The sequence below is a fragment of the Macrobrachium nipponense genome, chromosome 3 (assembly GCF_015104395.2).
Source record: "Macrobrachium nipponense isolate FS-2020 chromosome 3, ASM1510439v2, whole genome shotgun sequence".
Lineage (NCBI taxonomy): Eukaryota > Metazoa > Arthropoda > Malacostraca > Decapoda > Palaemonidae > Macrobrachium > Macrobrachium nipponense.
In genome coordinates, this window is record NC_087202.1 from 90597398 (window position 1) to 90624292 (window position 26895).

General features: G+C 35.3%; 1 protein-coding gene across 1 annotated transcript in view; it reads left to right on the forward strand.

The window, feature by feature from the left end:
* The window catches only part of LOC135221883 (protein argonaute-2-like), a 285753-nt gene that overhangs the window by 82210 nt on the left and 176648 nt on the right, over window positions 1-26895 (forward strand). Inside the window, exons 4-5 of the mRNA XM_064259840.1 lie at window positions 4934-5077; window positions 6772-6964. Of these exons, the coding sequence (XP_064115910.1) occupies window positions 4934-5077; window positions 6772-6964 (337 nt within the window). The remainder of the gene's footprint in view (window positions 1-4933; window positions 5078-6771; window positions 6965-26895) is intronic.

Consider the following 26895-nt stretch of genomic DNA (forward strand, 5'->3'; position numbering starts at 1 on the left):
GAGTCCCCAGCGAATCCTCAGACTCTGGTTCACCCTAACTGCTTCCCGAGGACTTCATTGACAATAGAGTCGGGGAAGAGACTTTCTCCCCAGATCGATGACCTAAGGAGCTTGTTGGGCTCGTGGCAGATGAAAGTGTCCGCCAGGACGTGCTTCCTGCAGTTCCGCCTAGCCACTGCGAAGTCCTAAAGATCACATTGTACTATGTGAAGGAATGACATCGTTAGGACTTTAAACAGTGGCTCCTCCGTATATATCAGCGATGTCATCTCTACCATGGTGGCGGAGTTGAGAGACCTGCTCAGTCTACACCTCGCGTCATACTCGGCTTTGACTAGAGAGTCCGGAAGCCTGGGAAGCCGCTCGCTGAACAACGTAGTTCCGCGGTCCGAGGCGAGCTTACCCACCGTAAAGGTGGCCGGAGCGTCTACCCGACACTCTGTGCCTCCGGGGAGCAGAAGGGAAGGCAAATCTGTCTCCTGGAGTTGTGGCATGGGTTTATCCTCCGTGGCTGCCTGTAGTGTTAGCTCAGCCACTTTGGAGAGGCATGGGTTAGGGGTGTTGTCACCCACTACAAATATGGTAAACAGGCTCTTGTGGGCTGTCAACTTAGTGTTGACGCATTGCCACTCCGTCAAGCTCCGGACCCATGCTTGTTGGGCTTGGTTCCTGGGAAAGATAACGGTCTGCTTCAGGACCTTATCTTCCTTTACCATTGCCTCATCTGTCAGACGGGCATACCCCATGAATGGGAACTGGAGATCATACGGGTATAACTCAAAGTCTCCAGTCTTCAAGTCCCGCATCCCTCAATGGTAAGCATACCGTCTGCGAACGGAGCGTATGCTGCTGGCCTCCAGGGGTTATTGTTTTTAAATGGGGCCAGCTTTGAGGAGTCCGGCATTGACAGGGGTTGAGTAGCCTGTCCGGACTGAGGTTGTCCTGTTGCCATATTTTTGCGGATACCCGCCACTAGGGTCTCCTGAGTCATCATCCTCTCCGTCAGGGATTGGATGGACTGTCCTGATGCCTCGAGAGTGGTGGATAGCTGGGAGAAAATCTCCTGGAACTTGGTCTGAACCAAGTTCCTTACCTGCTCCATCATGATCGAGGAGAACACCGCCGGGTCAAAGCTAGATTCCTGGGTCAAAGCTAGATTCCTGGGCCCTAGCTTTTGGACCTCTCGCTCTCGACCCCTGTGGAGGGGGAGTAGCATTTGCCGAGTCCGCACCGGGATGGGGAGCCGATGGCATACTGGCGCGGTTAGATCCGGACCTTGGTTTTGGCAAGGACTTCTTAATAGCCTTAAAGGTGGAAGGATTTTTCACCTAAGGATCACCGAGCTCGCCTTGTGTCTAAGAGACTGGAGCTAACCGGTGAATCCCTGGAAAGAAGTATTAGTAGTAGCAGAAGAATGAGATGGGCTAAAGGGCAAGCCTTGAGCCCCTAAACTACCTACCTCGACAACATTCTTACCTTCTCCCTGGTTGTCAACAACCATGGGCTCCCGTTCCAAATCCAAGGCCACTACTTCTAACACCTCGCTGAAATTGTCCTCTGGTAAGGGCGTGGTCTCCGCCTGGATCTTGGCGATGATGGGGGCCGCTACCTCAGCCTCTACAGCTGCCGACTTCTTTGCTCCGGGGTAGATGAGCGAGGCCATCTCCTCGGACAGCATGTAGGCTGTTTGGCCTTTACATTACGACCAAAGCCACCGACCCAGGCTTTCAGAGTAGCCATCACTGCATCCTTGACAGCTTAAATACTCTGTAAGAGAGAGTTATCTCAATGCTTAAACTAAAAACTATCCTTATTCTAGTATGTATCGACATGAATTTATTAAATCCGATTCTCATTGTATCGTTTTTTAAGGGTGGTATGTACCGACTCGGAGATGATTTCATTCACCAGTCCGTAGCAGACCTCGCACCCCTCATGGTGCCACACCAGCAGAGATCCCACCTGTACCGCACATCCGGAGTGGGTCCGGCACACCACGTGCCCCGCAGGGCTCTTGGAGAACGGCGATACACCCCATCTCCAGACAATGCACCATCTGTAAGTTGAATGATACATGAGTATCACTATTTAGACCCACCAGAGACATATCTGGTATGTCTTCTTAACTAGTAAAATTTCATGCATCCTTTTTTCTCACCATCTCCAAAGACTAGTTGTTGTTCTTGACATGAAAGTAAAGGTATAGGCCTGATGGAACGGGCCAGGGTAAGGAAGACCTGGTCTGACTCTGTTGGCACCGGAGACATTCAATCTAGTCAACTAAGATTGAGTCTCAAGCCTATTTTTCCCCTCCCACCAGGGTGCGGGATACATGTGACAAACCAAGAAGGTCAAACAAGGCGAGGGAGCTAGTGATAACATGGTACCTCGGTTCTGAATGCCTGGCGGATTAGGTTATCCGCCGTAGTAAACGAGCCTGAAGTATATAATAAGATATCTTATTAGACATAACTAGTACATGCACGTAACTAACTGTTCCAACCATGGTGGATCGCTCCCAGCGTCAAGTCCTCTTACACCTAGCTATTCTACCCCGGGTCCGGCTTCGTAAGAACAGATCAGGGAAATCGGTAAAACCTTAGCCTGAGTCTGGTTGAGTAAAGGATCATAGCTATTCGTATAGCCAATACCTTGGAGCCGGCGTCCTGGTCCTGCTGGAGCGGGAGGATAGGTCTGATGAAGTAGGACCGCGGATAGGGGACGTGGCTGTAGTGGCCCGGAGAGCTCACCATCCCGACGAGCCAGGTGGCCAACCAAGGCTCGCCCGAGCGGGCCCCCCACACACTTAAGCGCCCCCACCCCCCCCCCCCCCCTTAAGCGAGAGGTTTGGGTCGGCTACTAGAGTAGCGTGAGGTGAGCCGCGTTCCCCCACCGAGGTGGGTGCAGGGGAGGGAGGTTGACTAGAGGGGTGGCCCACACGCAATCAACTGGAGGCCTTACCAGCCAGGTGTACCACCACACGGTAGGTGAGCCGCGTTCCCCCACCGAGGTGGGTGCAGGGGGAGGGAGGTCGACTAGAGGGGTGGCCCACACGCGATCAGCTGGAGACCTTACCAGCCAGGTGTACCACCACGCGGTAGGTCAATGCCCAACTGAACAGGAGTAGTAGGCCTTTAGGTCTTCTAACACATATATATATACATACATACATACATACATACATACATACAGTCCTGACGCGGGGGAGACTTGGAAGGGAAAAAAAGGAGAGAGAAAGAGAGAAAGCTATGAGTCCTTTCGAGCGGCTGGCCTAACCCTCGCAGGTCAGGAAGGCTCTGAGCAGCTAGCCTAGCTCGCCAAATCAAAATCTATAACCGATATGGCCAGGAAGACCAGGGTGGCTCATGGACCGTCATGAATAGGCTACGGAAGGGCCAAGGCTCTTCTGTATACAGTGGACCCCCCGTATTCGAGTTCTCCAGATTCGCGGACTCACACATTCGCGGATTTCTCTTGGGAACGTTTCCCTGCATTATTCGCAGAAAATTCGCTCATTCGCGGTATTTTTCTATGGTAAATATCCACAAATTCCTGGTTTTTTTTGATGAATTTCATCATAAAATGCACTTTTTGTGATAAAACTATTAAAAAAACCATGTATGAAAATTTTTAGTGGGTTTTTCTTGAGTTTTAACTAACAGAATAGGCTGTTTTTAGCATTTTTATAAGGGTTCCAAACATTCGCGGATTCTAACTATTCACGGGGGGGTCTGGTACGCATCCCCCGCGAATACCGGGGGACCACTGTATAGACAAGGACGTCTCTCATCAAAGAGACTAATATACTAAGTAGCATATAATACACCATCTAATTATTTAACGGTTGGAAGACCAACCTAACGGATGTATCATAGGTTTACCAGGTCTAGGCTACCTTCCGAGAGCATGCGGCTCGTTTGGTAGGCTAGTATCCCCCCGCGATCGGGCATGAAAATAACGTCAGGATTAAAATTGCAAAACATCTATAAAAAACATCTGGGGAACTGCTATTATCAAAGGTAGGCAACTCCAACTAATATGGGAGACCAATAGGGTGCCGACATGAGCGTAAATGTACGCAGGTAGCGATGCGCGAAATGGCTGCCTGGGAGCAGTGCCATGCTGGCTCCCGCTCCTACATATAACCAAATTAAACAAGTTATATCGCCCATCGCTACCTTAAAACATGATCAAACATTAATTGCAGTACTCAACTTAGATGCAGCAGCTTCCTGACGTTTAGACATGATAAGTAAGGAAATATTCACAAAAATAACAGCGTAAAGCAACACGTGCGGAGTTAGCAGTGCTATCGAAAGGAATGATAAACAAGACGCTAGTTGTAGCAGTGGCGGGCGGTAGATGGCCTAGAACGGCTCCTTTGTAGATGAGGGATATTGAGAAAGGAAGAGACTAAATGGCAGGGGACCTCTGATAGTGGTTACACACGCCCCAGTTTCCATAATGACACCCTAAATAAGGGTGAGCGAGCCAGGAAACTCTGGCATAACCTTTTTTCTCTAGTATATTTAGCAATATTTATACTTTGGAAATGAGTGCTATAGGAACTATTTCACGGAGCGACACGGGTTAGGCCCAGAAATATTATTATTATTATTATTTTATTATTATTGTAACCTGGGATTGCCTGTATATTTTTACAGATATGGTTAATTAACCCAGATAATTGCCTCTTGCATCAGGTTTTCTGTTAAAAGTGTGAAGGAAGCTGTTTATAAGCATTTTAAGTGGTTACACTTGTAAAGTTCTTCTGTTGTTTCCATTTGCCTATTTATCAGTAGCATGAAGATAAAATCATTTTGGCAATTTTTCTCTTTAAATCTATCTGATTTTAGTTAATAAGAGTTCTGACCTGGCATTGATAGTATGAAATTTGAAAAGTCTATTGTAACTGTGAGCTTCTCTCTTATAGGTCACTTTAAAGAACCAAAATACTGACCGTGTGGACGAGTACAATGTTAGCTTAACTGTGGTCAACCATGCATATCTACAAGAACTTCTCGCTGCTCTTAGAGATACCTCTGGGACATCAGTATTTCCACAGACTATCTTTCAGGTGAGCTAAAGTTATTCTCAGTGAACATGTTTAAATATAATTTCCTTATCATCTGAATTGGTTCCTGACTATTAGTTCCAAGTTGAGAATACCAGAAACTGTTATGTACTAAAACTTATTAATTTTACAATAGCCTTTTAACTGTGTCTGCACATCTTTTCCAACTCCCAGTTATGCAATAGCCTTTTAACTGTAGTGTTTAGTATTTGTATATCCTGCTGCTCTCTTTCCATTGTTTCGACAACATACTTTGTTGTTGTGCTATGTTTGTTATTTTTGTTTTTGTTTTAATTAAATTTGATAAAGCATAAGACAGTGTTTTTAAAAAGTGAAAAAATTCTAAAAACCAATACCTATATATATACATACATACATACATATATACATACATATATATATATATACACATACATATACATACATGATATATATATATATATATATATATATATCACATACACACATACATATACATATATACATACATACATTTTATATATATATATATATATATATATATATATATATATATATATATATATATATATATATATAGATATATATATATATATATATATATATATATATATATATATATATATATATATATATATATAGATAGATATATATATATATATATTATATATATGTATGTATATATTATATATATATGTATATATATATTATATATGATATATATATATATATGTGTGTGTGTGTGTGTGTGTGACAAAGCAATTTTTTTGTGTACAAAATTTAAGCACTTATTCACTTTTTGTTACTGTAGACACACACAAGCACTTTTTTTTTTTATAAAGATTAAGCGCTTATTCTTTGTTACACACACACACACACACACACACACACACACACACACACACACACACACACACACACACGGGATGAGTAAGATGACAGAAGTGCCCAAGTGGAAGAAGGAGAGTTTTTTTTCCAGTGTTGTTAATACAATGACCCCAGTCTCTCTCTCTCTCTCTCTCTCTCTCTCTCTCTCTCTCTCTCTCTCTCTCTCTCTCTCTCTCTCTCTCTCTCTCTCTCTGCAACCTTTCATCAGTATGTGCATCTATGAGCATGTGACAGTCACATTCTTCTGCCTACTGAGCATTGTGGACCAGTGAAGGTTTTTAGCTCATTACATGTATTTATACATTGTTGAAGGGGGTTCAAGGAAGAATGAAGTCAATTGCTGAATATAGTCTGGTACCAGATATGTTAAAGGCTGAACAGGTTGCAATATTCCCTTAATTAATTAATGAGTTTAGTCATATTTGGTGTCTTGAGTTTTAAGTCACTGAAGACAATCACCTGAAAGTTGTTATTTGAGAGAGTAGGAAAGGAGTTCAGGTTTACAGCACCATTACCAATGGTTTTTCACATAATCTGTTATGGAAGATCAGATGTACAGTATATCTCAGAATTTTATATCTATTTCAAACAGCATGAAGGTTATCCCTTGTACAAGTATGGGCGAGAGAAAATCCCTTTGTAGAATTTGTATGTTGGGCTTTGACAATGCAGATTCCACTTAATTGACATGTAGAATTTCTTAGGAAATATAATGGGAATAAGATTGTTTGGACAAACAAACATTTGTGGAGAAAATGCAATAAACTTGTATATGTCCTGTGTTGCCACATGCACTGATTTGTTTATTTTTAACTGGTTTCAATTTTCAGATGCTTGAAGTCCTGTTTCATCACACCCCAAGTGTTAAGTATATATGTATAGGCAGAAACACCTTTTTTTCGTGTGGAGGAGAGTTTGGACCTCTTACACCTCTGGGTGGTGGAAAAGAAGGTGTTGTAGGCTTCTTCAGCTCATTGAGACCATGTGCATGGAAGGATGGATCTATGCTCCTTAATCTGGACAGTAAGTTAAAGGAAACATTGGTGTATAACAGTACTATAACATTGTATAAATGCTGTCATTGTAATAGAGTTCTGGGTCATTAACGTAATTTATCTTGCATCGTGATTTAACCCTTAAACGCTGAAGCGGTATTTTAAAAATCGTCTCCCGTATGCTGGCGGCTTTTGCGAGTGACTGCCGAAGCGGAAAAAAGTTTTTTTTTTCAAAAAATCACAGCAGGCTTAGTTTTCAAGATTAAGAGTTCATTTTAGGATCCTTTTTTTGACATTACCTGAAGTGTAGTATGCAACCATCAGAAATAAAAAAAAAAATATCATTATCATATATAAATATTGGGATATATGACAGCGTGGAAAAATTTTTTCATATATAATTGTATACAAATCGCGCTGTGAGCAAAACGGTTAAAGCTAATGAGTTAATTTGGTTCGTTGTATTTTACACTAAATTACGATCATTTTGGTATATAACACATTGTAAAACGATCAAGGCAACACAGAGAAAATATTATCTCAGAATGATGCATGAATTCGTAACACGTGGACATAAAAAAAAGCTGTTTTCAAAAATTCACCATAAATCGAAATATTGTGCTAGAGACTTCCCATTTGTTGCAAAATGAAGGTTATTGATTGAATATTATTAGACTGTGAGTGTTGTAGCTTACAATTGCAGTTTTCGACCATTTCGGTCTAGTTAAAGTTGACCAAAGGACGAATTTTTTCTGTTTATCGTTATTTATATGAAAATATTTCAAAACTGATAAAAGCTACAACCATAGGTTGTTTTTGGTTGTATTCTACATGGAATTGCACACATTTTCATATATAAAACTTTATGTGACGGCTATTTTAAAATGGTGCAAACATTACAACAATCGGACAAAAAAATTTATTTTTTCGGAGGAGTTAGCGCGTGGACGTAAGGAAAGTTTTTTTCATAAATTCACCATAAATCGAAATTTTGTGCTAGAGACTTCCAATTTGTTGCAAAATAAAGGTAAATGATTGAATATTACTAGAATGTAATAGATTTAGCTTACAATTGCGTTTTCCAACCATTTCGGTCAAGTTGATATTTGGGCACTTATCGTTATTTATATGAAAATATTTCAAAACTGATTAAAGCTACAACCACAGGTTGCTTTTAGTTGTATTCTACATGAAATTGCACACATTTCCATATATAAAACTTTATGTAACGGCTAATTTAAAATGGTGCAAACATTACGACAATCGGATGAAAAAATTTATGATTTTTTTTGGAAGAGTTACCGCACAGACGTAAGGAAAAAGTTTTTTCATAAATTCACCAAAAATCAAAATATTGTGCTAGAGACTTCCACTTTGTTGCAAAATAAAGGTAAATGATTGAATATTACTAGAATATAAGAGTTTTAGTTTACAATTGCATTTTTTGACCATTTCAGTAGAGTCAAAGTTGACAGGAGGTTGAAATTTTGGCACTTATCGTTATTTATATGAAAATATTTCAAAACTGTTAAAAGCTACAACCATGATTAGTTTTTTGTTGTATTCTACATGAAATTGCACACATTTTCATATATAATACTCCATGTAACGGCTAATATAAAATGGTGCAAAAATTATGTCAAAGTGACAAAATAATTTCTGAGATGTGTCACAGATACTTATTAGTGCGAGAAGAAAGAAATTCGCACTTGCGCGCCTGGTTAATGATATTAAACAAAACAACGCCTTGATCCGTGAGCTCCCAGCATCCCCCAAGGCGCGTGATTCAAAAGTTTTCGCCTAGTAGCCCTATAACTATTTTTCTGCGAATTTTTAAAATAACTTTTATATTGACGTACCATACGCCCAATCAGCGTTAAAGGGTTAAGTTACACTATTGTTTAATGTGTACATAATGAAGTACTAAATGGTTATTGCATAATAGTGAATTTGTCCATTGTAACTGGTCTGTCATCAGTGTCAATAGTGAGTGTATACAAGATACTTATGTAAAGTTTAAATACTGTATTGAGGTGGTGAGAGCTTTAGCGTAACATATAAAACAGCTTTTGATGAAGGAAACCTAATTTTGGTAGCTGTTGTGAATTTTCAGAAGAGTTGCTCTTATGATTCTCAGGGCTTCATTAGGCAAACCAACCAATTTCAAAAAATTCTCTCATAGTTGGTCTTGGTCAAAATAATACATTTGATTGTTGACACAGTAATAGTATATAAGGACTTAAGGCAAGAGGGCGCTTACCCTTGTCCACTGAATGAACCTGGTTTTCATTTACCCCTCTGGCTAAGATCCACACTACTTGTCAGCCCACTTAAAAAAAGAAGAAGAAAAAAAAAAAAAACCCCACCCCACAAAGTCCCACAAAAAAAGGGTAGAGAAAGCTAATAGATTTGAGGATTCACAGCATCTACTGAAAGTAGGTGCTTTCTTTTTCAAAGCTGGTTTTTGTTATTCAGTGGAACCTCCGTTTTTGTACATAATTCGTTCCAGAACCTCCCACGAAAACCGAAACAATAATTCCCATAAGGAATAATGCAAGTACAATTATTGCATTCCAGACCCCCAAAAATATTAACAAAATACATTTTATTGGGAATAAACAGATTTAGATACAGAAAACAATGAGAAATAAATATAGATGACCAATGAAATGAATAAATGAACATTCAACATCGCTCTTACCTTTATGGAAAACACTTGTTACCGTATGGAAGATGGAGAGGTAGGAGGAGAGGTTATTGTTGGAAGGGGAATCTCCCTTTGGAAGGACTTCAGGTATCAAGGACCTATCTAGGGTGGCTTCTCTCCGTTTTTTTACTGGCGCTATGTGAGGTTACTTCCCCTCTTTGTTTTTTTACTGGCATTAGGACCAGCTTGAGAGTTTCTGGACCCTTGTCGCACAACAAAACTGTCCAGAGACATTGGTTTCTGGCTTTTCTTTAAAATTTGCCAAAAATTAAACATGAGATTAAGGATGCTCTAGCTGCTTTTCATAAAGTGCAATCATTCGTAGAAAAGAGACACCCCGAAAAGGCTTACACAGGTCGTATGCTTGTGCAGTTCGATGACGTTTGCCCGAGTCGTTTCAGGAACTTTGTGAAAAGCAGGCAGAAGCAATCTTCCTTGGATAGTTATTTTTTAAAGAGTCCTTTAATAGTAGTAAGCAAACAGGAAGATATAAGTGATACGAAAAAACAAAAAAAGTTGAAAGTGGTGAAGGAATTGAAATTTGGTTAAAAACATTAAAGTATAAAAAAGTAAAAAAAAAATGTAAAAATAAAAAAAAGAGAAAAAAATATTTAATTTTAAGTTTTTTATAAAGTTAGGTGTTAATGTTTTCTGCCATTTGTTAATGTGTTTCGTAAAGTTAAGTGTTCATGTTTTCTGTCATTTGTCCTCCTCTTCTGTCACCACTTTTGGAGATCGCCTCACTAGAAAGATAAGGTTCCACATTTTACTACATATGTACGTACAGTATTTCTTGTACCATGTACACTAATACACTTTATTTACAGGTACATATAGTATTATATGTAGTTTATGTTAGATATTGAATGGTTCAAATTGTTGTATTTCATTGTTTATTGGTCAATTTAGCTTTATTATAAAATTTACTGGGGTGTTTTTGTAGGGCTTGGAACGAATTAGGCAATTTACGTGTAAAATGTGGTTCAAGATACGAAAAAATCAGGTTATGAAGGCCGCTTTTGAACGAATTAATTTTGTATCCTGAGCCACTACTGTATTATGTATTTTTATTTCTGCACAGAAATATGTTACAAAGGCAGCTTTTGAAACTGCTCTTCACGTTATCAAAGGATGTTTTTTCATGTTCTTTCTTGTGAGCCGCTGCCTGCCGCTCTTCCAAAAATATCGAGTTTAAAAGCGTGCAAATTTAACGATCGATGTGTCTATTTTATAAATGTTCATGCTTTAAGTTTAAAATGTGTATGAAAATATATTACGTATAGGATATTTTTTATTTTTGTACATAAATATGATACAAATTAAGTCAGCTTTTTGTAACTACCCTCCATGTTGTCAGAGGATGTTTTTTCATTTTCGTTCTTGTCCACCACTGTTTCAAAAAATGTATGGTGTTATTTTATTAATATGCATCTTTTCCATTAATCCTTTAAAAAGTTATACATTACTTCACTGCATCCAATAGTATTGTATGTATTCTCATATTATTGTATTATAAAATACTACGGCAAATCTAAACCAGTATGCCGCGGAGCAGCCAATGTTTTGGGTTGAAATCAGCTGATGGCGAATACGAGTTTGTTTCGCCATATTTAACGCAATTCTGAGCGAATTTTCTTGCTTCTAATTAGCATAAACGAATATCTAAATACTTGACTTATATGAGACAAGGTTATTTTTCCTTATACAATGTGTTTTTAGGTGGAAATATTAATTGAATTGGTCTCGTTGTGATTGTGAACTAATTTTTTTTTTTTGTTAAAAGATTATGTTGGCGGCATGTTTACTACGTAAAAAATTGCATGGTTTCGTTCACAATTTTCCTTTACATCATCATAATACGAACTTTACGTTATCTTATATGGGCGTGAAATCAACAGTCAAATGTGTTCTTTCAAGCACAGTAGTTTTGATTAAAATGATTTCACAGTAGGGCCTCGATAATCGGGGGGGATAGGGCCCAGAACCCCCCGTGATAAGTAAATACCCGTGTTATCTTGGTACCCCCCTCCTAAAAATTGCTTTAAACTGCCTACTTTAATAATTAACCCACCCAAGACCACTATTTCAATGTTTATAACTGCCTACTTTAGTTCAAGCACCAAATATGTCTTCAACTATCACCTTACACTAAATTCAAGACAGTTTCAAAGTTATTCTTTCCTATCTTCAATTTCCCCTTCATCAGATCAGCAAACAAAAGTATATTACCTAACAATTCCTTTCTATTTTCATAATTTGGCTGCTGCACCAAACTAAAAGTACATAGTATATCTATTTTGTTAATGAGAACATATTTATGATAATAAAAATATGATTTACTTTAAAGATTACAGCACCCAACTATAATATTAATGTATAAACAGCAAAGTACAGCAATAAAAATCTATTTTTGTCTTTTGTTTACGTTTAGAATCAGCTGATGGACATTTATTACCGAAAGAATTATTTTGGAAAACAGTTTAGTTGCTGAAAGAAACTAATTTATTAATGGAATTATTATTATTTTTAACTTTGTACATAAATATTATGACAGTAATTCACATTTCATTGAGAGAGAGAGAGAGAATAACTCCTAAACTCCGACTCCTTCCCCTCCGCCAATACATATATCCACTGAATGGATGCCAGTCCGTTTACAGAATTTCTCGAACCACCCATGCGAAGCCTTGAAGTCTGGGGTTGGTGTTGATGTCCCTTCTCCTCCGTCGTCTTTGGCCTGGGCAATCAAATCGCCGAAAATAGTGCTGGCCTTGTGGGAGATTGCCGTCTCTGTTATCGTATCGCCAGCGATTTCTTTGTCTTTTATCCAGACAAGAAGAAGCCTTTCCATCTCCTCGTGCACGTGGGTCCTCTTGCTGGACAAAATAGTGACGCCCTTGGAAGCTGTAGCTGCTTTGGTGGCATCCTTCTGCTTAAGGATGGTGCCTATTGTCGACGGATTTCGGTCGTATTCCTTGGCGATCACACTCAATCGCATACCAGCTTCATACTTCTTGATAGTCTCCATCTTTGTTTCCAAAGAGAGCATCCTGTTCTTTCTGTGAATTTCAAGTTTCTTGGAACCCATGACTACGTATATACTCTATTTAATTATGTTATGTATACGTATACGTATGGAGTAAAGTTCTCACACAACACGATAAAGTATGCTACAACGAAATCACTAACGAATTTACGTTAATAAACAAAATCGTTAGAACTAACGAATACCGCGTGCGTACAATACAGATGATGCCGTACAGTGGCCGAAAAAGCACGCCGCTACGTAAAAAGTTGCATGATGGGAGGGATGCTGACCAATAGGAGAGAAGGATCTCATGGCGGTGACTAGCATCAGGAACCAATGGGATATATATTTATATATATATTTTATATATTTATATATATAATATATATATATATATATATATATATATATATATATATATATATATATATATATATATATATATATATATATATATATATATATATATATATATATATATATATATTATATATATATATATATATATATATATATATATATATATTATATATTATATATATATATATATATATATATATATATATATATATAATATATATATATATATATATATATATATATATATATATATATATATATATATATATATATATATATATATATATATATATATATATATATATATATATATATATATATATATATATATATATATATATATATATATATATATATATATATATATATATATATATATATATATATATATATATATATATATATATATATATATATATATATATATATATATATATAATATATATATATATATATATATATATATATATATATATATATATATATATATATATATATATATATATATATATATATATATATATATATATATATATATATATATATATATATATATAATATATATATATATATATGTGTTATATATATATATGTGTATATATATATTATATACAACTACTATCAGACTTACAACCTGCTCGACATACGACCACTTGTACTTACAACCTTACTTCAGACAGTTGACCATTGAGTTACTTGACACTGCGCCATCTCATGAGAACTCTCATCACTCAGGCAGCATCAGTTTGAGTTACCCTGCCCTATCTGCAGCATCATTTGGCATTAACTGTACTGTAGACTGAATTGCAAACCAATTTACGTTAGAATCGACTTCTGACATGCATGCAAGAACCTAACCCCATTGTAACTCAATGCCTGATTGTACGTAATATATACTATTACATAAATGATTAAAATGTATTAGTAGAAGTACATTATGGTAAAAAGATTGAAATAATGATTGTACATTACATTACAGTACTAAGTAGGCCCTTTTATATAGCAAAAGTTTGATAGTATACCCTACCCAGTATGTTGGCCACTTTCTAAGGTTCGACTTACATCCATTCTGACTTACAACCAGTGGGTCGGAACCAAACTAGGTTGTAAGTAGGATAGTGCATATATATATATATATATATATATATATATATATATATATATATATATATATATTATATATATATATATATATATATATATATATATATATATATATATATATATATATATATATATATATATATATATATATATATATATATATATATACAGGCGGTCCCCGGGTTACGACGGGGGTTCCGTTCTTAAGACGCGTCGTAACCCGAAAATCGTCGTAAGCCGGAACGACGTTCTTGAAAACATGTCCACAGGGAAAATTTCACTACTAATTTGCAATTTTTCTTAGGGCTTATCTCTAAAATTATCACTAATTTACTTTTTTCATGTGCAACACTGTGTATTCACAAATTACTGTATATTTTCATTAAAATACAAGAGAGAGAGAGAGAGAGAGAGAGAGAGAGAGAGAGAGAGAGAGAGAGATAACTCCTTACGTCTTACGGTTTCAATAGATTGAAATGAGTCTGTAGGCAACTTTTTCCCCCTCCCATAAACACATATATTTCTCCAGAGAAGAGTGAAAGAGAGGACTGTGCAATTATGTTTGTCTGTCTATCAATTCTTTTGCTGAGAGCGAGAGAGATAAAAGGAAGAAATAGAAACACCAAATGTATGACAAGTATCTTGTGGAGAGAGAGAGAGAGAGAGAGAGAGAGAGAGAGAGAGAGAGAGAGAGAGAGAGAGAGAGAGAGAGAGTTGTCCTCACAGTATTTAAAAGAGAGAAATGGAATGATTATTGTATTTAAAATACTCAGATATGAATTTTGTACTTACAGTTAATAAGTATTATTATTGGAAAATATTAATGATAAACTTATTACATACATGTCCATGAAAATGATCTCATCTCAGTAAGAGAGAGAGAGAGAGAGAGAGAGAGAGAGAATTACATAAAAAAACCATTAAAATTCGTTGCCCATTGTATGGCATTAAGCTCCGAGTGTCACTCAGAGTTGAGTTAGGGAAATTGATACAGAAAAAGACAAAGGGAAGAATTTTCTTTTGAAATTAGTTATCGTATTATTACTACTTCTATTATTATTATTATTATCATTATTATTATTATTATTATTATTTGAAAATATAATAAACACATGCATCTACCATAAAAATTCTCTCATCTCAGTAAGAAAGAGGAATTATCCTTACAAGTGAAATGGAAAGGTCATTTTCATCTCTTTAAAATACGACCATTATGAATTTTGTAATTAAAGTTTTATTATTATTATTATTATTATTATTATTATTATTAAATAACTGAAATTATCAATAAACATTTTACATACTAGTACCATAAAAATTCTTTCATCTCGGTAAAAGAGAGAGAGAGAGAGAGAGTGTGTTTATCTCTCTCTGTTCTCTCACAAAATACTTATAACGCTTCCAGCGAAAGAGAGGGATTGAGTTACCACAATGACACATTATTATCTTGTGTGGCAAAAGAGAGAGAGAGAGAGAGAGAGAGAGAGAGAGAGAGAGAGAGAGGAGAGAGAGAGAGAGTTAACCTTAATTAAAAGTGACATGGATAGATTAGTACGTATTGTATTTCTTTAAAATACTATCACATATGAATTTTGTAATTACAGTTATTATTATTATTATTATTATTTGAAAGTATTAAAAACAAATAGTACAAGTACATAAAAAATCTCGAGTCTCAGTAAATGAGAGAGAGAGAGAGAGAGAGAGAGAGAGAGAGAGAGAGAGAGAGAGAGAGAGAGAGAGAGAGAGAAAAGAGGGGGGGCGGGGGGGGGGGGGGAAATTTCAGGACCACGTCATTGCAACACTGCAGCTCTTCCCCCAACTCTTCCCCCTCGGGCTGTCACAGAACTTGATATATCTGACAGTTTTAGTACCTGCATCTGAGGAAAAGGTTACAGAGAAGACTGGGATTTCCTTCATTCTTCCATAATTTTTTAAATATAAGCTAAAATCTTACTAATTCACTATGGTATTTTCTTTATTGAATTGATATTATTGCTGTATAAATTAATATTAATATTTGAAAATAGTAAATCATTTCTTTATCATACAAAAAAACATACATATTTGTAGTAGAGAGAGAGAGAGAGAGAGCGAGAGAGGAAGAGAGAGAGAGAGAGAGAGAGAGAGAGAGAGAGAGAGAGAGAGAGAGAGAATTATTATTTTTATGGAGATACCGAGTTATTGACAGCTATAATGAAACATTGTAATGTAATATTAAAACAGAAGAAGAATTCTAAAAAATACATATGTATTTGTTGGCTTCATGATCGCAGTCTGATTAATTTTATATTTTATGAAATGTATTTAGTCATGAAAATAAACATCAAAATACACTAATTAGTGATTATTTTCATCAGAAAATACAGAGAGAGAGAGAGAGAGAGAGAGAGAGAGAGAGATAGAGAGAGAGAGAGAGAGAGAGAGAAAACTGTGCTAAACTAATAACGGTTATATCATAGTAGTGTTTTTAAAAAGCGTTGTAAACTCGGAGCGTCGGAAGCGTCAGCGTCGTAACCTCGGAACAAGCGTCGTAACCCAGGGCGGATTTTTCAATTAATATTTAAGAAAAAGCGTCGTAACCTCGGAACGTCGTAAGCCGGACGCCGTGCGTAACCCGGGGACCGCCTGTATATATATATATATATGATTATTTATGATATATATATATATATATAGATATATATATATATATATATATTGATTATATCATATCTTATGATATTATATATTGATATATATTATATATATCATATATATATATAATATATATATATATATATATATATATTATATATATATATATAGTATATTATATATATATATATATATATATATATATATATATTATATATATATATATATATATATATATATATATAAGGACGGTGGGGCATCGCTTATTCACGGATCCAGTTAATCACGGGTTTTTTCTTGGACCGTTTCTCATGTTACATCACTGGTATGAATCGCTGCATCACGGGTTTGTTGTGTTGTGTATGCGATGTTTTCGGTAGGCTAACCCTCGGCCGTGGTCCGATAACTACCAACATTCATTTAAAGACTCATATAAATGATATTAACTGACAAAATAAAGGTAATAAAACCATTCTCACCTAATATATTATTGTCCTATCTTCGAAATAAATAGCCTATTCAAGGTTTATGTACGACGTTCATTGGTAGGCTGAGCGTAGTTGCAGTGCGATAACCACCAACGTACACAAACATTCACATTATGATATTAACTGACAATAAAGGTAATAAAACCATTCTTACCATATATATTATAGTCATATCTTCATAATAAATAGCCTATTCGAAGAATAATTCCACATCATTGCACTCAACTTATCGTCGGAGTGGCCAGCCACAAAATGTAAGCATATACCTTTACATACGAAAATGGTTTATGTATACGGTTGCGTTCAAAGCGACATTTTTTGTTTTGATAAACTTTTAGAAATTTTAATAGTAGTGGTAGTGTAATTACAGTAGTAATAACATTAAGGCTAAAATTAATTCGAACTTCATTATTATTTTGGCAGTATTCGTATATAACTTCTCTGAACAATGAAGTCATACAAACGCTATTTGTCATAGATTATCGTAAGTATTGCTGTTTGTTATTGGCGACGAAGCGTAAACGAAATACATAAAAGCATTTTTTACCTTATATTATCGTCATATCTTCATAATAAAAAGGCTATTCGTGGAGTAATTCCATATCAGTGAAATCAATTTTATCTATGCGAGGCCAGCCAGCTGACAAAATGTACGTACGTATATGAAAATCAAATTATGGTAGCGTTCACAGCAAGATTATCTTTCGAAATTTTTGTAGTACTATTCATGCTACGTCGTAATAATGTTTGGAATATACGTAACATTAATTTTCAATACAAAATATCGTCGTTATTTTGGTAGTGAATAATAGTTTAGAATTATCATACATACACTGCATTGTTATGGGTTTGTGCCAGTGATAAACAACCAAAATAACGTTCTCCTTTAACCTGTTAAGCGTCCTCCCCGGATGAGCTCGCTGCTAACGTACCGTCACGCTTTTTTTGTAATCAGCGATCATAGCACTGATGATAGTTTTTCAAAGTTAATATTGATTTTTATGTTTATTATTCTTACTGTAATTAAGTGTAGGAAATTCTCTCTCTCTCTCTCTCTCTCTCTCTCTCTCTCTCTCTCTCTCTCTCTCTCTCTCTCTCTCTCTCGGAGTCCAGTCACTCGGCAAAGAAAATTCATCTTCACTCCCGCTATTGGAAGAAAAGTTTGTATCATCACTGGAGGATTCAGAACTAGAGCTCTCACCATCAAATAGGTTATCAATATCAGACTCCTCATCTAGTATTTGAATGATCTCACCTGAAGAAATACGCCTCCTCTTTGGGACATTCATTGTGAAAGACGCGAAATCCAATTTGTCTCGATAAACGCCCGAAGCGTATTGAAAGAAAACCAACAGGGACAGGCAGTTTTTTAGCATAAGCGACCACCAGGAAAGAGTTGCCAGGCTGGAAATAAGGTCCCCGTGTGCTGAGAGTGTTACCAAATGATGTTCCTACACTTTCTATACGAGTAAACGTATTATTACGGGGCTGACGGCTTGACAAGCACAGTCAAAGTTTTGAACGTAATATCCCGTTGAAGGCGCTACCGAGTAGATCGCGGTAAACGTATTATTACGTGGGTGACGCTTAACAGGTTAAGTCAACGCGTTTAGGAAAAACATGACATAGAATCGACTTTGCGACTTCTTTCACTTTGATATTTTTAACGATACAATAACTATCATTTGTACTACTAAAACCATCTTCACATAAGTAATTTTTCGTAAGATATGTGTTATTACAAAAGCTAGCTTATACATAAAAGGCTTTTATAATTTAAGTCACCATATATACATATGTACCCAAACTCATTGTGGGGAAATTTACTACTGTTTCCTCGGATATTGAAATACTTTAGCATCATTCAAACACTTTAATAATATAATGCATAAATACTAGGCTATACATATTTACATCGTATACAAATACTACATACAGTTATATACACATACTTTTATATACAAAATTAATCATATGAGTAGTGATCAGACGACAGCTGTGCACTGGACTACGTACGTACTACTTGGAGATAAAACAAACAAAAATTTTTGTTGTTGTTAGTCGCCGGGATAGATTAACATTTTTCCAGAGATTAAAGAGCTGAATTTTGTTTTGAAGGTATGTCAACCGCGTTAGTAAATAGATATCATCTTCTAAGGAATTTTTTTTTCTCTTCTTTTTGCGGAAGAATCTTCAAGCCATTTTGCATTCAAAGTAATGAGAAGGAATCATTCTATTCTTCATGAAATCAGTAAAATACTTACACTAATAATAAAAAACTAAAACTACGTACTGTATGCAAAACACATACATCATCGTTAGCTTCGTGTGTGTAAACGTTCATTCTAAGAAATTACAGAGTAGTATAACTAACACCTGATTGGTTGGTTGGTAGCCATGGAGATCTGTTATCCAATGACTGCCCTCTGCTTCTGTTCTATTTATAGACATACGCCATGGATGGCACTAGGTTTGAACGTTACCATGTTCGTGATTTTCTGACTGCTGACGGCAAAAATTACTCAATAATTTTCTTTATATAATTATTCCTTCGTGAAAACAATAATATAATATCGCGGTTGACATACCTTCAAAACAAAATTCAGCTTTTTAATCTCTGGAAAAATGTTAATCTATCCCGGCGACTAACAACAACAAAATTTTTTTGTTCGTTTTATCTTCCAAGTAGTACGTACGTAGTCCAGTGCACAGCTGTCGTCTGATCACTATTCATATTATTAACTTTGTATATAAAAGTATGTGTATATAACTGTTAACTTTGTATATAAAAGTATGTGTATATAACTGTATGTAGTATTTGTATACGATGTAAATATGTATAGCCTAGTATTTATGCATTATATTATTAAAGTGTTTGAATGATGCTAAAGTATTTCAATATCCGAGGAAACAGTAGTAAATTTCCCCACAATGAGTTTGGGTGCATATGTATATCTAAGATGACTTAAATTATAAAAGCCTTTTATGTATAAGCTAGCTTTTGCAACAACACATATCTTACGAAAAATTACTTATGTGAAGATGGTTTTTAGTAGTACAAATGATAGTTATTGTATCGTTAAAAATATCAAAGTGAACGAAGTCGCAAAGTCGATTCTATGTCATGTTTTTAACTTTAACGTATAGTGGTATGAAAAACACCAGTGTGTCGTAGCGATGCGTCATCAATATAGTGGTATGAAAATACCACATGGTGTTGTAGCGATACGTAATCACAAAGTACAAATCCTTTTCCCGGACCATCCTCAGAATTTTACGACTCTTCAACTTCAAGATCGATATGGTAAAATATATTATATAGTCATACTTATTGTTTAAAATTCACAAGTTGAACTGCAAAACATTCTTATATTTTGATTGTTATGTACATATATTTTTTGTGTTTTACGGAATGTTTGTTTTGAAAATAATACCTATTAGTGAACATATGGTATTAATTGTCCCACTATTTTATTATAGGTGATCTTAATTATCTCACATTCATTTAACAGTATTATATTAATATTTATTTTAAATAAACTGTAATTAATAAATAACAATAATGAAAAACATAAAGGGAAAAAATGTTTTTGCTGCAGTAGTGGTGTTTGTTTGATTATGCATCTGACCTCACATTTCCGAAATCTGAAAAATTCCAAAAACCGAAACATCGGAATGTGTGTGTACTGCACATTTTTTTTAAACACGCACACAATGTCTACACATTTACTGCAAATTACAGTACGTACGTATTTATTCCTGAGAGAGAGAGAGAGAGAGAGAGAGAGAATGATTAAGGACTCCAAGGCGTGTTATTTTTACAATTATTTTATTATCTTGGGATTTTTTTAATCTTGAGATTTTCTATTCAATTCTCGAGATTAATAAGAAAATTACCGTAAATTGACTAGCATCAGCACACATCTGAATGACTCGGCCATTAGCAGGCTAAAACCACCAACCTTATGAACTTGCATGATACATGAGATACATGACAAAACACAAAACCACTGTTTATTGGTGAAAATTAGGGGGTTGCACGATATGGGAGATTGCACGTTATTCGAGTATATACGGTATGTGATTTTTTTAGCCTTTTATGGAACAAAATCTAGCAAGAAATTGCCATTCCCAGTTGGCAACACTGGCCTACAAATGTTTGTTTGTTGTTGTTATGAAATGTGGTGTGCGGCGCGTTCTTTAAATTGTACCCATATAAACGAGTTAATTATGTGGCATCCAAAAGCCCTGATTCTTTTACTCTTATGGGAAAGACGCCTAAAGGTCAGATGAAGGTTGTTACGTGGAATATACTAGTATTAACGTGTTGTGACGAAGGGAAGAGATGTTTCGCTGCATACTGTTGGTAGCATTATCGTTATTATATTACTGGATTGCACTGCAAAATCGTCGCCATCTTTTATCAACATAGATTGTTGGTGAGTACCCATATGATTTACATATTTTGATAGTTCTCTTACCACTCATCCTCTCTTTCCTTGTAAAAAAAAAAAGAGGCCCACCATGCGTATGTAGGCTTCTAGCTGTAATCCCTAGGCTAGTAGGCTACATACCTATGTACAGTAGTACATATACTACATTTATTTTTTAAGGCTAATTTTGTACAATAACTTTAAAACTGTCTTGAATTTAGTTTTAGGTGATTGTTGAAAACATATTTGGTGTTTGAACTAAAGTAGGCAGTTATAAACATTGGAATAGTGGTCTTGGGTGGGTTAACTATTAAAGTAGGCAGTTTTAAGCAATTTTTGAGGGGGGTATCAGGATAACACGGGTATTTACTTATCACGGGGGGGTTCTAGGCCCTATCCCCCGTGGATAACGAAGGCCCCACTGTATATATTATATATTCTATATATATATATCATATATTATTATATATATTATATATATATATATATATTAATATTATAATTATATATATATTCTTAGATGGTATATATTATATATATTATATTTATATATATATATATATATTATATATAATATATATATATATATATATATATATATATATACTATATATATATATATATATATATATATATATATAGATATATATTGTGTGTATATGTATATATATATATGATATATATGTGTATATGTATATACATATATATACATACACACACAGTCCGGTCCCAAAAGAGTTGGTGTATATGTGAAGCCGTTCAAAGTCTGCAAGTTACAAGCCGCAAACGTATCAAATCTATTGTGTTTTCAAGAGAGATTTCCCGCTCAGCCATTAGCTAAGAGGGAAGGCTCCTCTTCACACATTTGTGACGTCATAGTGCAGTGTGTGAATGATCAGTGTGATCGTCGCCATACATATTATTCAGATCTGTGAAGTGTATTCTGAATGATTGGTATCATCATCATCGCCATAGATGATATTCAGATCTGCAAAGTGTACTGTGAAGGCTTATGCTCAGCCATTAGCTAAGACTGAAGGCTCCGCCTCATGCATTTGTGACGTCATAGTGCAGTGTGTATGAATCATCGGTATTATCATTATTGCCATACGTATTATTTAGATCTGCGAAGTGTATTCTGATCATCCGCATAATATATGCATCTGCCTAGAAGTCAAAGAGGAAGTCCTATTTTCTTGAAACTAAAAAGCTTCTCCATGAGGTAAATACAAAGCTAGGAGCAACTTCCATTTTGGCAGCAGTCAACATCTTGAAGTCCGTCATTGCAAAATATGAAATAAGAATTTTTATTTTTGTCTAGATTAACCCTTAAACGCCGACTGGACGTATTTTACGTCTACATTTTTTGTCTCTCGGTTGCCGACTGGACGTATTTTACGTCGACATACAAAAGTTTTTTTAAAAATTCGCGGAAAAATACTTTCAGGCCTAGCAGCCGAAAACTCTTGAATCACGAGCCTTGGGGGATGCTGGGATTTCACGGATCAAGGTGTTGTTTTTTTTACAATCGTTACGTAGGCGCGCAAGCACGAATTTCTTTCTTGCCACACTAAAAGTCTCTGTGACACATCTCGGAAATTATTTCGTCACTTTGACATAATTTTTGTACCATTTTAAATTAGCCATTACATGGAGTATTATGTATGAAAATGTGCGCATTTTTATGCAGAATACAACAAAAAAATAATCATGTTTGTAGCTTTTATCTCTTTTGAGATATTTGCATATAAATAACGATAAATAGAAAAAAAACCACGTTCGGTCAACTTTGACTCTACCGAAATGGTCGAAAAACGCAATTGTAAGCTAAAACTCTTACAGTCTAGTAATATTCAGTCATTTATCTTCATTTTGAAACAAATTGGAAGTCTCTAGCACAATATTTTGATATATGGTGAATTTAAAAAAAAAAAACTTTCCTTCCCTCCGCGCGCAGATTCTCCGCCACAAATCTCCGAAATGCCTATGTCCCATTCTCGGAATATTTGCTCCGTTTCATAATAGGCATTTCATAGAGTTTTATATATGAAAATGTGCGCAATTTCATGTAGAATAAAACGAAAAATATTTGAAGGTTGTAGCTTTTCTAATTTCCGAAATAATTGCATATAAAAAAAAATATATAAATAAATTCGGCATTCGGTCAACTTTTAACTCGTCAGATATGGTTGAAAACTGCAATTGTAAGCTAAATACTCTTACAGTGTAGTAATATTCAATCATTTGTCTTCATTTTGAAAGGAATTGGAAGTCTCTAGGACAATATTTAGATTTATGGTGAATTTTTGAAAAAAATATTTGTATTCGTCCACGCGTTACGAATTCATGCATTATTTTGTGATAATATTTTCTGTGTGTTGCTTTTATCGTTTTACTATGTGTTATATACCAAAATTATCGCAATTTAGTGTACATTACAACGAAAAAAATGTAACTTGTTACCTTTAACCGTTTTGCGCACAGCGCGATTTGAATACAATTATATATGAAATTTTGTTTTTGCGCCATCATATATCGCATTATTTATTTATGATAATGACAATTTTTTCATTTCTGATGGTTGCATACTAAACTTCAGCCAATGACAAAAAAAGGAGCCAAAAATGAACTCTTAATCTTCAAAACTAAGCGCGCTGTGATTTTTTGAAAAATATTTTTTCCGCTTCCGCGCTCACTCTGAAACACCTCCGGCACACGGGAGACAATTTTTATTTTACCGCTTCGGCGTTTAAGGGTTAACTTGTTTTGACTAACTTTTGGCATTTTATCTTTTATTTTTTTCTATTGTTGAAATAGATCTTGATGAAAATGACTAGTATAGAGAGAGAGAGAGAGAGAGAGAATCTTTAACGTTTTAAGAAATTGTAATATATAAAATTTTGAATTTTCATTTTTTTTTTTTTTTATTATTATAGAATACAATTTGATGAAAACGATTACATAGTGAACGTGACAGACAAAGAAACTGAGATAGGCACTCATAACCAATTTTGTTAGGTCTAACGAGAGTGATGACACGCATGATCCGCCAGTCCCCGAAACCTCAAATGGTTCACAAAACCTTCCTTCACCAGAAGAACTCTTCACGGAGGATGAGGTAGAGGAGTTTGAAGGGTTTTTGGCCGAGGATAGGTAGAGGAAATTCTATCCAAAATGTTTTTTAAAGGAAATGACTTTATCGTACGGTACACTTGCACCCAATGCTGGCTGTGTTTACATGTGGGAGTTTTCACCATCCTGGGTGTAATTTTTTAAATTTTTTATTTATCCATAAGAACAATTTCATAGTAGAAAAAATTACCGTATAGTAAATAGAAAGTATTGAAAATAGGTAGTATAAAAAGTTTGACTGGGAAAGTTGCTGTTTGCTTTGGCTGTAATGGAATTATTCCCATAAGGTATGCGTATCGAAATCTGCAATTTTCCAGTTCTGCGAGGCCGTGGATTGACCAAATTCTTGCATAATTGAGGACAGTACTTGATAAATATACACATGTATATACTATAATATATAAGAACCATTTAGGAAGATAGTTGCTATAAGAAATTAATTTAGTAATGGAATTATTTTTAATTTTGTACATAAAAGGTTGTGATACACTGAATTCATATTTAGCCTGGAGGTTTATAATTTACCTACATAAGAAATTCAGATAGATTTTAGATATTTTTATGGTGATTACTTCTGCTATTCGCCAACTTTTTCTGTGGACCATATACATATACCCATTATTCGTGAAAATTTTCCTATTTACTGTATTGTTTGCTGAGAAATATTCAAAATTTACTGTATTTTCATATCGTTTTTGTGACCACTTTGTTTTTATAAATATTAAAAACTTGGATATAGCATTTTTAGAAGTTTTTATTTTATAATGATCAAAATAGGCATTTCTAAGCATTTTTAGAAGGGTTGTAAGTATCCGCGGATTTTAGCTATTCACAAGGGGGAGTTGTGGGGGCTGTCTGGTACCCATTACCTGCAAATACGGGGTGTCTACTGTACATCAAATGGTATAGTACATAAATGGAGTCTGGAAGTTGAATAATATGTTACAGCTAGTTTGCTGTGTTATTTCCTTAAAATACTATATGTCTACTGAGAGAGAGAGAGAGAGAGAGAGAGAGAGAGAGAGAGAGATGGCAAGGACTAGCCACAATATGATGTAAACTAAATAATTTTTTGTATGTTGATGTATTTGTATGTAATCACAAAAATACTAACGATGTAACAAACCTAGTTTTCTGCCTGGAGGTATGTATGTGTCCCATCTTTCTGAACTACCCATGTATTTTAGATATGCTCCATACAAAAGTACAATCCTAAAATAAGTACCTGTACTGTAAATATAATTTCAAAATCATCTTACTACACCAGAAAATATTGATATAAATGAAATGTAAGCAAGGAGCGATGCGCAAAGTTCCTTAGGCCAAAAAATCCTTCTTTCCTAATGGTAGGTGATACTCAAGAATAACAGTTGTCGGCTGGTACATAATTTTGCAACATGACTTTGAAGTAATACTATGGTGTTCCGGGATCATATTTTGAGGTATTTTTGTTTGAACTGTCAAGTTTGGCGATGAACGTTAAAAATAGGCAGTTATAGGCCTTTTAAGGGTGTATATAGCCTATTTAGTAACAGTAGTAGGAGAGTACTGTAATTTAAGGTTACTTTGGGTGTTTTGGGATGATGGTTTGCAGTGTACTTTTATTTGAAATGATACTAAATAGTTTAAAGGATTCTGGGTATGTGTTGGATATAAGCATTTTTAGAGGAGTTTTGCATTCCTGTGGCAGTTCTACCCCATACAGTGCATACTGCGCACCTAGCCTAGCCTATGGCACTCGGTCAACCATTGGTAATATGGTTGCATTTGGTGTAGGCCAGATATTTTGATACAGTATATATTTAAAAATGAAAAAATGCATCTAGTATGGTATGTTAAATATTTAACACTGAACTTATTTAATAATAATTTGTGTAGTGTTTTGTATAAAAACATTCTGGAATGGATTAGCATCAAGGTCCGGGGTTGTACAGGATTTTTAAGAGAGTCTAGGAAAAGAGGCCCTGCACAAGGTTTTAAATATTCACTGTCAACTTCCCACTAAATTACAGAAAGGTTTTTGAATTGCATATCTTCCTCTCCATTAATGTGTTTCTTCTTGAATTGGCC